Genomic DNA, 12,632 nt, shown 5'->3' on the forward strand with positions numbered 1-12,632 from the left:
CTCGGCTACACGCTAAGTATGCATGTACGCGTACTTACGTACTTACGTACGAGCTTGAATAATGACGCGCACTCGCTAAGTATTACGTATCTACGTATGCTCGTACTACTACGTATGTACATGAGCGCGAATGCGAGCGTGAGCGTACTTACTTTATAGCATCTACGTCGAAAACACGTGTACCGCTCGTTAAAACACACCAAGCTCCACTCCGCGTACATATACGTCACCGGTATTTTCAACGATAGAGAACCTTTGCTATTTTCGAAAAGAAAAAAGAAAAAGAAGAAAAAAGATGGCATACTTTTTATCTTTGTTTTTCTTGTTTTTAAGAATTGTCATCGACCAATAGAAAAATACATTTCGTCAACCATCTTTTATCTCATCTTCTTTTTTCACCAATTTTATTTCATTATATGCTATATAATACAGTTTAAAATTATTATGTCGATACGTAGTTTTTATCGTTCGATATATCGTTAAATTTTACGTGAACGTATTTCTGTACGGTAAAGAAAAGAGCTCCTTGTTATCGATACGTCACTAAAAATATTGCATTTGTGTGTTTTAAAGAAAAAAGAGAGAAAAAAAAAAGAAATCGGTTAACGTACGGGTCGAAATCTTTCTTCTCGTTCGTTCGGAGTTTCGCGACGAAAGTGAGCGTACTCCATTCTTATAAAGTTTAAAACTAGACTCGTGCTGGATTCGCTTTCTCCCCTTTTGTTCCGTCCTCCTTTTCTCTCTTCCTCTCCCTCCCTCCCTCTCTCTCTCTCTCTCTCTCTCTCTCATCTCGTTCTGCGCAATCAAAGGTATAATCCGCACAATTGCCGGCAAAGTTTCAAACTCGCTCTTTCGCTCGTTACGACTGAAAAGTACACGCAAGCGATTATGACGCATAGAGCAACGATCAGCACGAAACAATAACAAAATTAAAGCGGATAAACTGAAATGTTTTTGACCTTTGAGTTTATATTACTGAATTAATACGAAGCGTATATATACGTTTACTAAGAAAAGAAAAGGTGAACGAAAACGCAAAGTCGATTCATTTGTAATCAACGACACAACGTTGTAAATGATAATCGTGATAACTCTTTTCGAGTTAGTCCCTTGGACATTGTCTACGGAGGAGAGAACAGGGAAGAACGGTATCGTTCGATTCTCCGTAGTTTTCTAAACACCGCGTAGATCTAAGGGCGTGCGCGCGCGCGCGCACGCGTGGGTTTCATCGGTGTATCAGAGCGTGTACGGTATGTAAGTCGCGTAGGTGTAAACCCCGGTAGTGGTAGGTGTGCGAGACCGTAGGGCGATCTCCACCTCCGGCAAAGCGCGACTGCATATACTTGTATGTAGACATATACATATGTAAGTATGTATGTATACATACGTAGGTAGGTAGATAGGTAAAACGGGCGTTGATGGTGGTGGTAGTGAATGGTGGTGTTGCCCGTTCGCCTAACTCACGAATACGAGGGGCTAACATCTAGGCGAAGTACATAGGTAGGAGGGACTAGGTACTATCTAGTATCTAGTAATACCGGGTACTAGGTACGTACGCGCCGCGGACGCCAAATAGCGGTTCGCATATTCAGAGATAGCGACGTCGCTCGCTCGGCGCGCGATCGCCCCTGATTTAGGTTTCTCTCTCTCTCTCTCTCTCTCTCTCTCTCTCTCTCTCTCTCTACCTCTGCCTTTGCTTCTACCTCTATCTCTATCTCTACCTCTACCTCTACCTCTATCTCTACCTCGTCCTATCCACTCTACCTATACCACCCCTCGTTCCATCGCTCGTTGCTGCTCCATCTTCCCGCTTCTCCACCCTTCTATCCTCTGAAGCACGGACGCGCGCGCGCGCGCGCCCATACTCCTTTTATGTATACGTGTACACACGTATACGTGGGAAATGACGTACACTTAGACGAGACTAACACGCTTTGCCTGCTTCGATGGTCGCATCTTCGTCGTCGTCGTCGTCGTCGTCGTCGTCGTCGTCGCCTACGGATAACGTCTTCAATACGGGCGAGTAAAGACGACAACGACGACGACATCGAAACTTTCCAAAAATCGCTGTCTCACTCGGTACTGTACTCCGAAGCACAGCCAGCCAATCCGGATCGCTTCTTAAATTGTTCCAACGAACGATCCGGACATGCTCTTGCACCCATGATCGGCTCCACGTACGCGCTTTTATTTCCTTCCTTATCGCATCTAAAACATACGAGACGAAGCGAGAGTAAAGAAAAAAAAAGAAAAAAAAAAAAGATAAAAGAACGGCAAATGGACAGTAACGAGAAATAGATGGCGATTCTCGAGGAAACTAAATCTTACCACCTCGGCGATCCCTTCTTTGGATGATTCAGTTAAAACATCTACACGAAGTCGCGAAAGGTCAAGGAGACTCTCCGTGACAAACTACGAATTACGAACGACGCATTGCTTGGAAATGAAAACCGAAAAGGAAGATAAGATAAAGTGGATCGAAGATACAACGTATTTAATTAGATTATTAGCAAAGACCAACAAAAACAAAAAGAAGAAAGTTGCGAGTTTATGTTTTTTACACGACATGTTATAGGAATAGAAATGATGTGGCGAAAAGTTTGTTTCCATGAGGAAACACAATATAAGGAAATGTGTAAAAGTTATTCGCTATATTAGAAAAATATATAAATGTTGGATTGATTGGTGAGTCGTAAAATAGTTTCGAAGATCATAAGGTTTGAACTTGAAAGAATAAAATAAGGAACGTTTTGGGAAACATTTGTATGATTAAAATAGAGGAAAGAACGAAGAGTCGATGAATGAGAGACACTGAGCGCAGCTGCCGCGCGACGCGGCGGTATCTCTCCGCGTAGTCTGCTACCTCACACCCTCGTCTTGCGCGACCCAGCAGCAGCAGCAGCAGCAGCAGCAGCAGCAGCAGCAGCAGCAGCAGCAGCAGCAGCAGCAGCGGCAGCAGCAACAGCAGCAGCAGCAGCAGCAGCAGCAGCAGCAGCGGCAGCGGCAGCACGTGGGTGCTGGTCGAAGGGGTCGCGCGCGTGGAATGAGGGTGACGCAAGGAGGAGTTGGAGGCGAAGGCGGAGGTGGGAGCGGAGGTTCGAGGAAGAGGCAACGACGGTGGCGGAGGCGGCCGACCGATCGCGAACGCGAAGGACTCCGAAGGGCTCCGTAAGGACTCGAAAGGGCTTGGAAAAGCTTTGCCATTGCCACCCACTGACCAATGCTTTCCAACCTAAACGAACATCCCCTTTCTAGTCTCTCTCTTTTTACTCTCGGGCTTACGTCGAAAAATGAAAAATCTCCTTCTTGGAAAAAATTTCCCTCTCCGTGACGTTTTGTCACGTTTAACTTTTCTCTATCGCGTCGTGACGCGACGTTAAAAATTCTTTTTAATTTTTTAATCGTTGAACATGCAGAAATTACCGTTTGGTAAGCTTGATATTATTCTTTTATCACGTAGGTTGTCATCTGTAAGAACGAACGAACAAAGATTTTGAATCGATTTCGTGAGTTTACGATGCACACAACAAGTTTATATTACTATCCAACTTTTTTCTCCGTCTGGTCTAAACATTCTTTCAGCGCGCAAGCGGCGCTATATATTCCAAGCGCATAGATCATAATACAATAGCGTAGGTCAGGAAACAGGGAAGATACGCAGGCCGCTTGCCATGTGCTCGACGACGCATTTCGCTTCGAGTTACTCACCCCTCCCGCCTTCGATGATCGCCCTCGCTCACTCTGTGTGCCCCATATTTACTCTTTGGTATTGTTATTATTACTTCTGTCGTTTTCACTAAACTATCCCCTACTTACCGACGATGCAGCATCGTTTCTTTCTCCATTGCTTTTACGTCGGCAATATCGTCCCTTCTACGTTACCGATCACCGATTAATTCTACCATATAAAATATCCGTTACCTATCGTAATCTACCTTATCCACTGATAATATGGGCTCGTTAATACGAGGTCATATGACCTCCATTATGCAATAATGATTATTCTAGATGGCGTCACTTAATGATCATCTCTTATCGCGCGCCTTTTTGATTTATACGAATCCTCTGTATATCCAAATCTTGAATGGTAGTAATCGAAAGATCTTGAAGAGACACACGTCATAGAATCGCATAATAATAATAATAATAATAATAATAATAATAATAATAATATATTCTCCATTAATTTATTATTTCTCAGCCAGCAATCCTACGCTCCCCATCGTGGTTAATCAATTTTCGCAGCGGTAACAGTTTCGAGTGTGCAACGTTCTTGACGAGTCTTCTATTAGGACAAGGATATAATGCATTTGTAGTTTTTGGATATGCATCCCGCGAACAAGTTCAATACAATAGGACCAAAATCTCCTGCCCGTATTTACCGGAAGATTTGAAAGAATTAAAACTGTCGAAAGAAGAAGATGTTAATTTAATATATAAATTGAAACCTCCTGCGGATTTTAGAAGCAAATTTTTATTGAAACTGGATGCCAGAGAAAAGCTTAAACTGGAAACTGAAGTTAAAGAGGAAGAAGAAAAGCAAGCTACAATTATAATTGTATGTATTTTTTTTTTTTGTTTCTTTTTTTAATAGAAATAATACGTAATAACAGTTCTATATTTATCATGATGTTTAGGAATTGGAAAAACCACCACCAGATAAATATTATGGATATAGAGTTCATGCATGGGTCGTCGTCTTACCTGCTCTTAATAATATGAAAGAAAGACAAGTTAAAAATCCATTCTTTATCGAGCCCTCGTCCGGAGAAATGTACGATCTGCTCGATCCTCGAACTAATCTTTTATACCTAGGTGTAGAAAGTATCTGGAATGATGAAAATTATTGGATAAATATGCAGCAGCAGGATTCGACGATCGGTTGTGACAAAATAAATTGGAATTTAACTCTAACGGAGCTATGGGAGCATCTACTTCCTGGCGAATCATGGATTATGCGTGACGTTGAGGATGATCTAAACGAAGAATTAAATATTGAGATAGAGCGGGAGAAACACTTAGATATGCCCTCCTCTTATGTAAATGAAATATACATAAATAGTTTAGGTGATTATATCGATCGACCCTATAATAATATTTGTATGATTTTATATGGGATTTCTTTCATTACTTTCTTACGCAGATTTGTATCCTTCTTTTTTTCTCCCCAACAACAGAATATAACAAAAAGTTGCTCCGTTTATAGATTTTGAGAGGCGATATCCTCGAGGTCATAAGACAATATTTTACAAGAAAGTTAAAGTAGATTTGTATGCTCCTTATACGCAATCAGATGGAATAATAGAAAAATTAACAATATATGATGATTATGAGTATACAACTCCGATTGAAATTTATGAAAAATATGCTAATAGGAGCGATAATCTAGTAAAATCACGAAGAAACTTGAATACCAATTATATTATCGATTACTATGAAAGGGGTCGCTCTGATGCATGTAAAGGTAATTGATACCTAAATAGATTTTCTTTCAACTCCATAATATTTTCTAATAATAGAGAATTTTTAGAACATCGCTATTATAATCACGACAATAGTTCATTCGTATTTAGCGAAAGAGTATTATGTTTCTATGACATGGTTCGTCTTGATGGATTATCTGAAATCCATATGTATCCTTTCCGTTTAACACAATATTATGTTAATCGTGAAGATCTCCTGTACTACAGGTAAGGCCACATTCTATCTTGGTAAGCAATGATTCTAACATTTGGAAATATAATAATCAATATTTTGTGGTACTCAGGAACGCCGAGTTCTCGCCGTATAAAGATGAATCTACAATAGAAGGAATACATTATCGTTATATTCAAGTAGGTTTTTTTTATGCCTGATAGTGGATGATAATATGTTCTTGAAAAATGATCTACTTAAACATTTATTTATTTAGACGATAACTGAAAAATATCATAGAAATGAAGTATTACCGGCATCTAAAGATATTGCTGTACGTGAATTTGTTTTAACGGAAAAAGAGATACATCTGAAATTTCATTATGAAGATGAAAGAATCACAAGAGCTATACGGGTATATAAGAAGCCAGAGACAGGGGAACATCTTAATATTCATACCGCTATCATTCAAGAATACAACGTAATTATTTCTTTAACGTTAACGTTAACGATCGCTCCCCGTAAATCATATTCTTTTCAATAATCCCTAATAAAATTGGTACTTTTCATTTATTGTTGTGCAGTCGGATATTATGTCACCGCCTGAAAAAAGCTTATATCTACTTTATGAAATAGAAAAATTATTAAAGGAGGAAGACCAATGTGTATCTAATATCAGAGATGCCGAAACTGAAATTTCTTTATTTATAAAAAGACGAACGAGCGAATATTTAACTCCAAATTTAATGATTTCTTCGTTCGACAGAAATAGAATTGATACGAGAAAATCCATAAAGGTATTACCATGAATATGTCTCATATATTATTGGTATATAAAAAATACTCATCTAAATTTTATGCAGGCTACAACAACGGTATCTTCTTCGCAAGACATTGCAAAACCTCCTGATCACTTGGCTCCATACTTGGCACGAATAGGAAATCCAAAGCAGATAAGTAAAGCTCAAGCATATCTATTACGAGAAGATTGTCTAAATGATTTTAAGCAATCAGAGGTGGATAAAGGGAATCTTATTTTACGTGAATCTGAAAAGCTTACACAGAAACTGAATGAATTGCAAATGTTACTAACACAGGTATTAACATCGCATGATCAAAGGTTATGTTAATCCGTAAATACGTTTATATGTAATACAATTGTAACATTTCGTATTTAGAATGAAGATTTAACACGGGAGGAAGAAGAAGAGTTTATAGCAAAATGCAATGAAATAACCTTTAATCTGCAGTTGTTGGATATAAAGTTAGAACGTCATAAGAATTTAGTTCCTATACGATATAAAATGCTAGTAGAGCTTTTACAGGAAGACGAACGCCTTTCCAGTCTCTACAAGTAACAACATACAGTAAGTTAAAAACAATAAGGAACTTTTATATTTATATAGATAAATGTTACTTTGCTTTTCGTGTGCGTGCGTGCGTGCGTGCGTGCGCGCGTGCGCGGCTGCCGCACATGCGTGCCTATGTGTCACTTGGCGCATTATTTCAAAGTGAAGACTATTGGAAAGACCAAGAACCCATTTGCCCGATGCATCGACCTAAAACAATTAGATCCATTTCAATAAGATTAATAATTAATAGAAAACGATTATTTGCATAAGTAAAGAAAAAATATTCCTATAGTCTTGTATCACCTTCATCATCAAACGTTGCCAAAGTAAATTTGCTAAGTTTATTCGTGAAACTACCAGTACTGTAGCTAGTAGTTGCAGAATGATCCAATTGACGTTCGCTATTTGTACCATCATTGTGAGAACTGTGATTGCGATTTTCCTCGGCAAAACCAGAAATTAAAGTGTCCATCATTATTGCCTGATACATATGTATTATCTTTAATATTTATTATTTCCTTATTATTATTATTATTATTATTATTATTATCATCATTATTATTATTATTATTATTATTATTATTAGTGTTGTTATTTTATAAAACACACTTGTCTCGAGAATACTTGTAGAATTTTATAAACGCGTGCACCATTTTCTCTAACAGGAAATTGTAGAAACAAACAGGGCAGACAATCGGGGTTTCTTTCGTCGGAAGGTTTTGCCATTTCCCAACTTAATTCCGAGTACTTCAATCCTAATAGAAGACTCTGTTAAAGAAAACTAAATCGTTATGGATATAACGAGAAACGAATGAAAGATGTAAATTTGTCGACTTACACATTGCATATCATCGACAATGTATACTCCCGAGGTGTTAATAGCAATCAGGACTTGTAAGTCACGATTCGTAATCCATGATGCTAGTCCTCTCACAGGACGTTCAATTTGTCCTTGAAAGAAGGCAGCACCATAACAAGGTAGGCCCCAACAAAATTCAAGATACTTTCTAATAAGTTTTCTTGGATTTGTATTCGCCCCAGTATGATTAGGTATTCGTTTATATTGTTCCAAAAGGCGTGCTTCTGGGGCTCCTTTACCTCCCACCAAACCTAATCCAAGTCCTAATCCTAATAAAAGACTCGGTGATGTGTAATGATGTGGTAAAAATTTTCCTCGGTGCCTTCTAAAAAATGCCAATGTGTGTGTTTGTGAGTTATACGGGCCTATTTCAATACGTGCTTGTAATGCTCCTAAGCTTGCATATCGTGCTTGCCCTTCGCATGGATATCTACCTATGAGAAACGACATACATTTTTGAACTAAGGAAGAATTATATATGTATATATATATATATATATATATGTATATATATGTATATATATGTATATAGTATCTCTCTTAGGATTATTAACGTATACCTTATACCTTGTTATCAAAGCTTATTACCTTGTAAAACATTGTGCCTTGCTTCTGCATACAACAGTTCAAGTACTTTAGCCTCCTTTATTTGCTCTTCGTCGTATCTAGAAAGAAACACATTCCTACGAAAGTATAATAAAGGTTCCTCGTCGGTTCCATCTCTTTGCGAACCATATTTTTTAACTAAACGGTTCCATTTGGCGGCTAATTCTATTGGCTTGTGATTCGGTCTTAATTGAATCTCCAATTGGGATGAGCATAGCCATAAAGCAAATACTGGCTGTCCGATTAAAGGCGGAGCTCTTGCCAATCCTAATTCTCCTTCCGTTTGTACTATAGTTAAAATTTGTTGTGCGGTCGAGCTTTGCTCAACTTCCATTGTTACAAATACTCCTGTCATTAGGTATACTGCTATGCGCACAGTAGCTCTTCCAGTATTCATATACTGTGCTTGGCTCATCATCATTGCTTTGTTAATGATGATAATAATAACAACAACAACAGAAGAGAAATTTAGTAAAAATAGCTTGTCGAAAAAGTTGCTATAACAGATACTCACAAAGTGGAGCATGTCCGTCGTTTTTATAATCATTTGGATATCGTTGCACCAGTTGGCCCCTTCGAACCGAGCAATCCTCCTGCGTTTCCATATTTTTTTAAGGAAGCTCTTTTATCTTCTCACCAGAAACAATCTTCTTTTAAACGTTCGTTTGAAATCCTTACGTGCGCAAATAGAGTTTACAATTAGTCATCATGTGTTCGAACAAGTAGTGCATATTTTCCTTTGTTTGCAACATTATCTTTATATTTTTACGCTTATTCAAATTGACCGAATATTTGTGACGTTTATGTGACTTTTTCTAGACGATTAGATTTCCTTACTGTCTCCTTTTTCAATTATTATAATATCCATAAAATTATAATAATGGTAAAATGTTAAATTTATAGTTTATACCTTAGAGAATAATTCTCATAGTGAAGAAATTAATTGAGTTGTACGATATATTAGATCGAATGCACAAATTTTTGCTGATATTTGTAAGACACTAAAAGAGTGTCTCAAAACAAGAATGCACTGCCATCTAAACCATAGGTCCGATTATTGATTATTCTGGTTCGAGAAGACATAATGTTTTAAACAATCATTTTTTCCTACAAAACATATTACGTACAGTTACATTTCAAGATACATATCAATTATACGTATAATTTATTCATATATTTTTTCTTTTATTTTCTTTTCTTTTCTTTTCTTCTCTCTTTTTTATCTTACGATTATGTACCATCGATTTTTATTACTACCATTTATCAAATATAAAAGTATATATTTAGAAAAAGAAAATTTATATCATTATACTACTATACTTTTATTAACATATTTGTAACTTTTTTTTATCAAAATAAAAATGGATATACATCGATAATAGTCGTATTACATAATCGTATATACAAATACTGTACATGTACACATGTTAGTTAGTTATTTATATTTACCGCTTAATTTTTCATTGTTTCATTCGCTCGTTCGGGTTCGCCTTAAGTAATATTTGCAATATTACACAACGTAGATTTGCGCTCAATAAATAATTAATTATTTGTAAAGGCTAACCCTGAAGATCAAAGACAAACTAGATAGATTCAAGAGAAATCCTATAGAAATGTAAAAATAGTAAAATTACTTTTTGCTTTTCTGGAAATATATCACACGGAATTTGGCGAGAAATAGGATTGAGTTATAAATAACTTAGATATTAGTACGTAAGGTACTACTTAACGCTATCATAAATGTAAATAAAACAAATCTTCATATTAAATCAGTTATGTCAAAAGAAGTAATGGAACTGGATGAAGATATTGAATGAAGGAAATATTTAATATGTGCATATGTCTCTTATATTAAATCAGCTACATTCATAGGCATTTCATCAATTTGTGTCGAATAATACTGTTCGATATCTCTCAAGATTCTGATATCATCAGTTTTGACAAAATTAATGGAAACACCTTTTCGGCCAAAACGACCTGATCGACCTATTCTATGGATATATAATTCACGATTGTTAGGTAAATCGTAATTAATGACAAGCGACACTTGCTGGACGTCTATTCCTCTTGCCCAAACGTCAGTTGTGATTAGGACACGACTATAAGATAATTAAAAAGGAATTATAATATCGTGTCAAGTGTAATCAAATGTAGAACAATTTTGATAACAGTTACCTTTGTCCAGAACGAAATTCTTTCATAATATTATCTCTCTCTTTTTGTGGCATATCTCCGTGCATAGAACATACTGTAAAATTGGCTTCTCTCATTTTTTCCGTTAGCCAATCAACTTTACGCTTTGTATTACAAAATATTACTGCTTGAGTAATAGTTAAAGTATCGTATAAATCGCAGAGTGTATCAAATTTCCACTCTTCGCGTTCAACGGCGACAAAGAACTGTTTTATTCCTTCTAAAGTCAATTCATCACTGTTGCAAATAAATATGGCCGATTTTAAGTATATACATACAATACGATATATTGAATATCGACGGAAATACTTACCGCTTTACAAGAATACGAATAGGATCTGTCATAAATTTACTTGTCATCTCAAGAATTTCATGCGGCAACGTAGCTGACACTAGGACAACTTGCGTTGCTGGTGGTAAATAACGATATACATCGTAAATTTGTTCTTTGAAACCTTTATTAAGCATTTCGTCGGATTCATCAAGTACTAGCATTTTAATAGCCCTAGTACGAAGTACTCTTCTTTTTATCATATCTGAAAATATATATTATTGTTATTATTTTGAATGATACATAAATATGATATGCGTCCTTTGAATTTTTAAATATACAATATAAAAATGTAGAAATTTTAATACGTTGACTGCCAAGCTAAGCACCACTGAGATAAGTGACAATGCGTTAAACGATTATTGTCAATACGTCTATATTACCGAATACTCTGCCGGGTGTGCCTGATACTACGTGTTGCCCATAATCGAGCTTTCTTATATCTTCTCCAAGATTTGTACCTCCTATGCATGCGTGACATTGCACATTCATAAAGTCACCTAATGCAAGAATAACCTTTTGTATCTGAGTAGCAAGTTCTCGAGTTGGTGAAAGGACAAGTACTTGTGTTTCTCGTACTTCCGTATCCAAAGATTGTAATATAGCGATTGAAAAAGTTGCAGTTTTTCCAGTACCAGATTGTGCCTGTGCTATCACATCTCTGCCTTGCATTATAGGTCTTATAGATCTTTGTTGTATGGCCGATGGCTTTTCAAAACCTGCGATTGATAAACATCAATTAACTTATGCAATACCTACACATACATATACATATCAGGAAAATGCATACTTTCGTTCGGTTAATTAACTTTTATTCGTGGGTGTATTGTCTAGGCGCTTAAAATTTACTACTTATAGAACGAAGAAAATTATACAACGTAGAATTACATCAATTGTTACAATATTATTAACGTCATAATCGAATCTTAACCTAAAAAATCGTGAATACAGGGATCTTGCCCAGGGACGAGAACATCGGCGAGATTTGGTATTTGCGGCAATTCGAGTTCTTAACGCCATACGTAATAATAATGATAACTATATATATATATATATATACACACGCATATATGTACATAAAAATACTTTTCACGTATGTCTCTTCTACAAATACATGTATCTACTTCTAATAAAATCCAGAGACATGAAAGATTATCATCCAGAATTGAAAGCAGGTGATGATATGTGCAGCGAAAAGGTTAACTTGCACAAAACTTCAAAAAATAAATGAATACTTTACCATATGCATAAATCCCTCTTAGTAATTCCTCCCGTAGATTCATATTATCAAACGTAGGAATAACTTCAACATCTTCACTTGTTTCAAACTCCACATTTGATAAATCTTCTGCTTGAGCAACCCTACGTGACTTTACCTCAGCCATTTTGCTAGCGATACGAATACAAGCAACTTCTTTTTCTTTTACCATGTGTCTATCTACTACGACGCGTCTTAAAATTTATATTTCTATAGCCGGTATTTTAGTTCTAAAGAACTGTGACGATTCCACAATCTAGTTATTATCAATATGAGTGAAGTCAGTACTTTTGAGAGATAATGGGCCAGCCAATGAGCGATCGCTATCGAACATATCGAACGTAGAAAGACCAATTAGGAGTGAGTACAGTTTACGAGAGTAGCGCTGCGATCGTTCAG

General features: G+C 36.5%; 3 protein-coding genes across 7 annotated transcripts; 1 reads left to right on the forward strand and 2 right to left on the reverse strand.

The window, feature by feature from the left end:
* The first annotated feature begins 2,443 nt into the window (after positions 1–2,443).
* Positions 2,444–7,151, forward strand: LOC124431030 (dynein regulatory complex subunit 7). Its single transcript, XM_046978390.1, has 13 exons — positions 2,444–2,490; positions 2,576–2,598; positions 2,659–2,685; positions 2,807–3,168; positions 4,202–4,558; positions 4,638–5,067; positions 5,207–5,464; positions 5,531–5,690; positions 5,768–5,834; positions 5,912–6,115; positions 6,219–6,431; positions 6,498–6,731; positions 6,813–7,151. Exons 1-13 carry the CDS (start codon positions 2,444–2,446, stop codon positions 6,990–6,992), a joined length of 2,562 nt encoding a protein of 853 aa, XP_046834346.1. The 3' UTR covers positions 6,993–7,151.
* LOC124431154 (FERM domain-containing protein 8) lies at positions 4,154–10,170 on the reverse strand. 5 transcript variants are annotated; one of them, XM_046978695.1, is made up of 10 exons: positions 9,901–10,170; positions 9,362–9,558; positions 8,966–9,124; positions 8,434–8,874; positions 7,825–8,279; positions 7,596–7,754; positions 7,290–7,467; positions 7,052–7,193; positions 4,705–4,828; positions 4,154–4,405 (listed from the first exon to the last, which is right to left on the reverse strand). In XM_046978695.1, exons 3-8 carry the CDS (start codon positions 9,054–9,056, stop codon positions 7,153–7,155), a joined length of 1,365 nt encoding a protein of 454 aa, XP_046834651.1. In that variant the 5' UTR covers positions 9,057–9,124; positions 9,362–9,558; positions 9,901–10,170; the 3' UTR covers positions 4,154–4,405; positions 4,705–4,828; positions 7,052–7,152. The 5 variants fall into 5 exon arrangements, with proteins under 5 accessions (XP_046834651.1, XP_046834652.1, XP_046834648.1 ...); XM_046978696.1 differs by having other exon boundaries at positions 8,966–9,294; XM_046978692.1 differs by having other exon boundaries at positions 8,966–9,558.
* A 106-nt stretch (positions 10,171–10,276) lies between these two features.
* Positions 10,277–12,476, reverse strand: LOC124431156 (eukaryotic initiation factor 4A-III). The gene is made up of 5 exons (XM_046978699.1): positions 12,216–12,476; positions 11,359–11,694; positions 10,958–11,180; positions 10,627–10,881; positions 10,277–10,550 (listed from the first exon to the last, which is right to left on the reverse strand). The coding sequence occupies exons 1-5, from the start codon at positions 12,403–12,405 to the stop codon at positions 10,298–10,300; spliced, it is 1,257 nt and encodes a 418-aa protein (XP_046834655.1). The 5' UTR covers positions 12,406–12,476; the 3' UTR covers positions 10,277–10,297.
* Between the last annotated feature and the right edge of the window lie 156 nt (positions 12,477–12,632).

The sequence above is a fragment of the Vespa crabro genome, chromosome 20, assembly GCF_910589235.1.
Source record: "Vespa crabro chromosome 20, iyVesCrab1.2, whole genome shotgun sequence".
Taxonomy (NCBI): Eukaryota; Metazoa; Arthropoda; class Insecta; order Hymenoptera; family Vespidae; genus Vespa; species Vespa crabro.

Coding starts and splice junctions, on each gene's coding strand:
- LOC124431156 (XM_046978699.1), bottom strand. CDS start 12,405: ATGGTAAAAGAAAAAGAAGTTGCTTGTATTCGTATCGCTAGCAAAATG. Junction 11,181..11,358: donor CACACCCGGCAGAGTATTCG/GTAATATAGACG, acceptor ATATATTTTCAG/ATATGATAAAAAGAAGAGTA. Junction 10,882..10,957: donor ATTCGTATTCTTGTAAAGCG/GTAAGTATTTCC, acceptor TATTTGCAACAG/TGATGAATTGACTTTAGAAG.
- LOC124431030 (XM_046978390.1), top strand. CDS start 2,444: ATGAAAACCGAAAAGGAAGATAAGATAAAGTGGATCGAAGATACAAC. Junction 2,491..2,575: donor AAGTGGATCGAAGATACAAC/GTATTTAATTAG, acceptor GACATGTTATAG/GAATAGAAATGATGTGGCGA. Junction 5,691..5,767: donor GAAGATCTCCTGTACTACAG/GTAAGGCCACAT, acceptor TGTGGTACTCAG/GAACGCCGAGTTCTCGCCGT.
- LOC124431154 (XM_046978695.1), bottom strand. CDS start 9,056: ATGGAAACGCAGGAGGATTGCTCGGTTCGAAGGGGCCAACTGGTGCAA. Junction 8,875..8,965: donor CGACGGACATGCTCCACTTT/GTGAGTATCTGT, acceptor TCATTAACAAAG/CAATGATGATGAGCCAAGCA. Junction 8,280..8,433: donor AAGGCACAATGTTTTACAAG/GTAATAAGCTTT, acceptor CGTTTCTCATAG/GTAGATATCCATGCGAAGGG.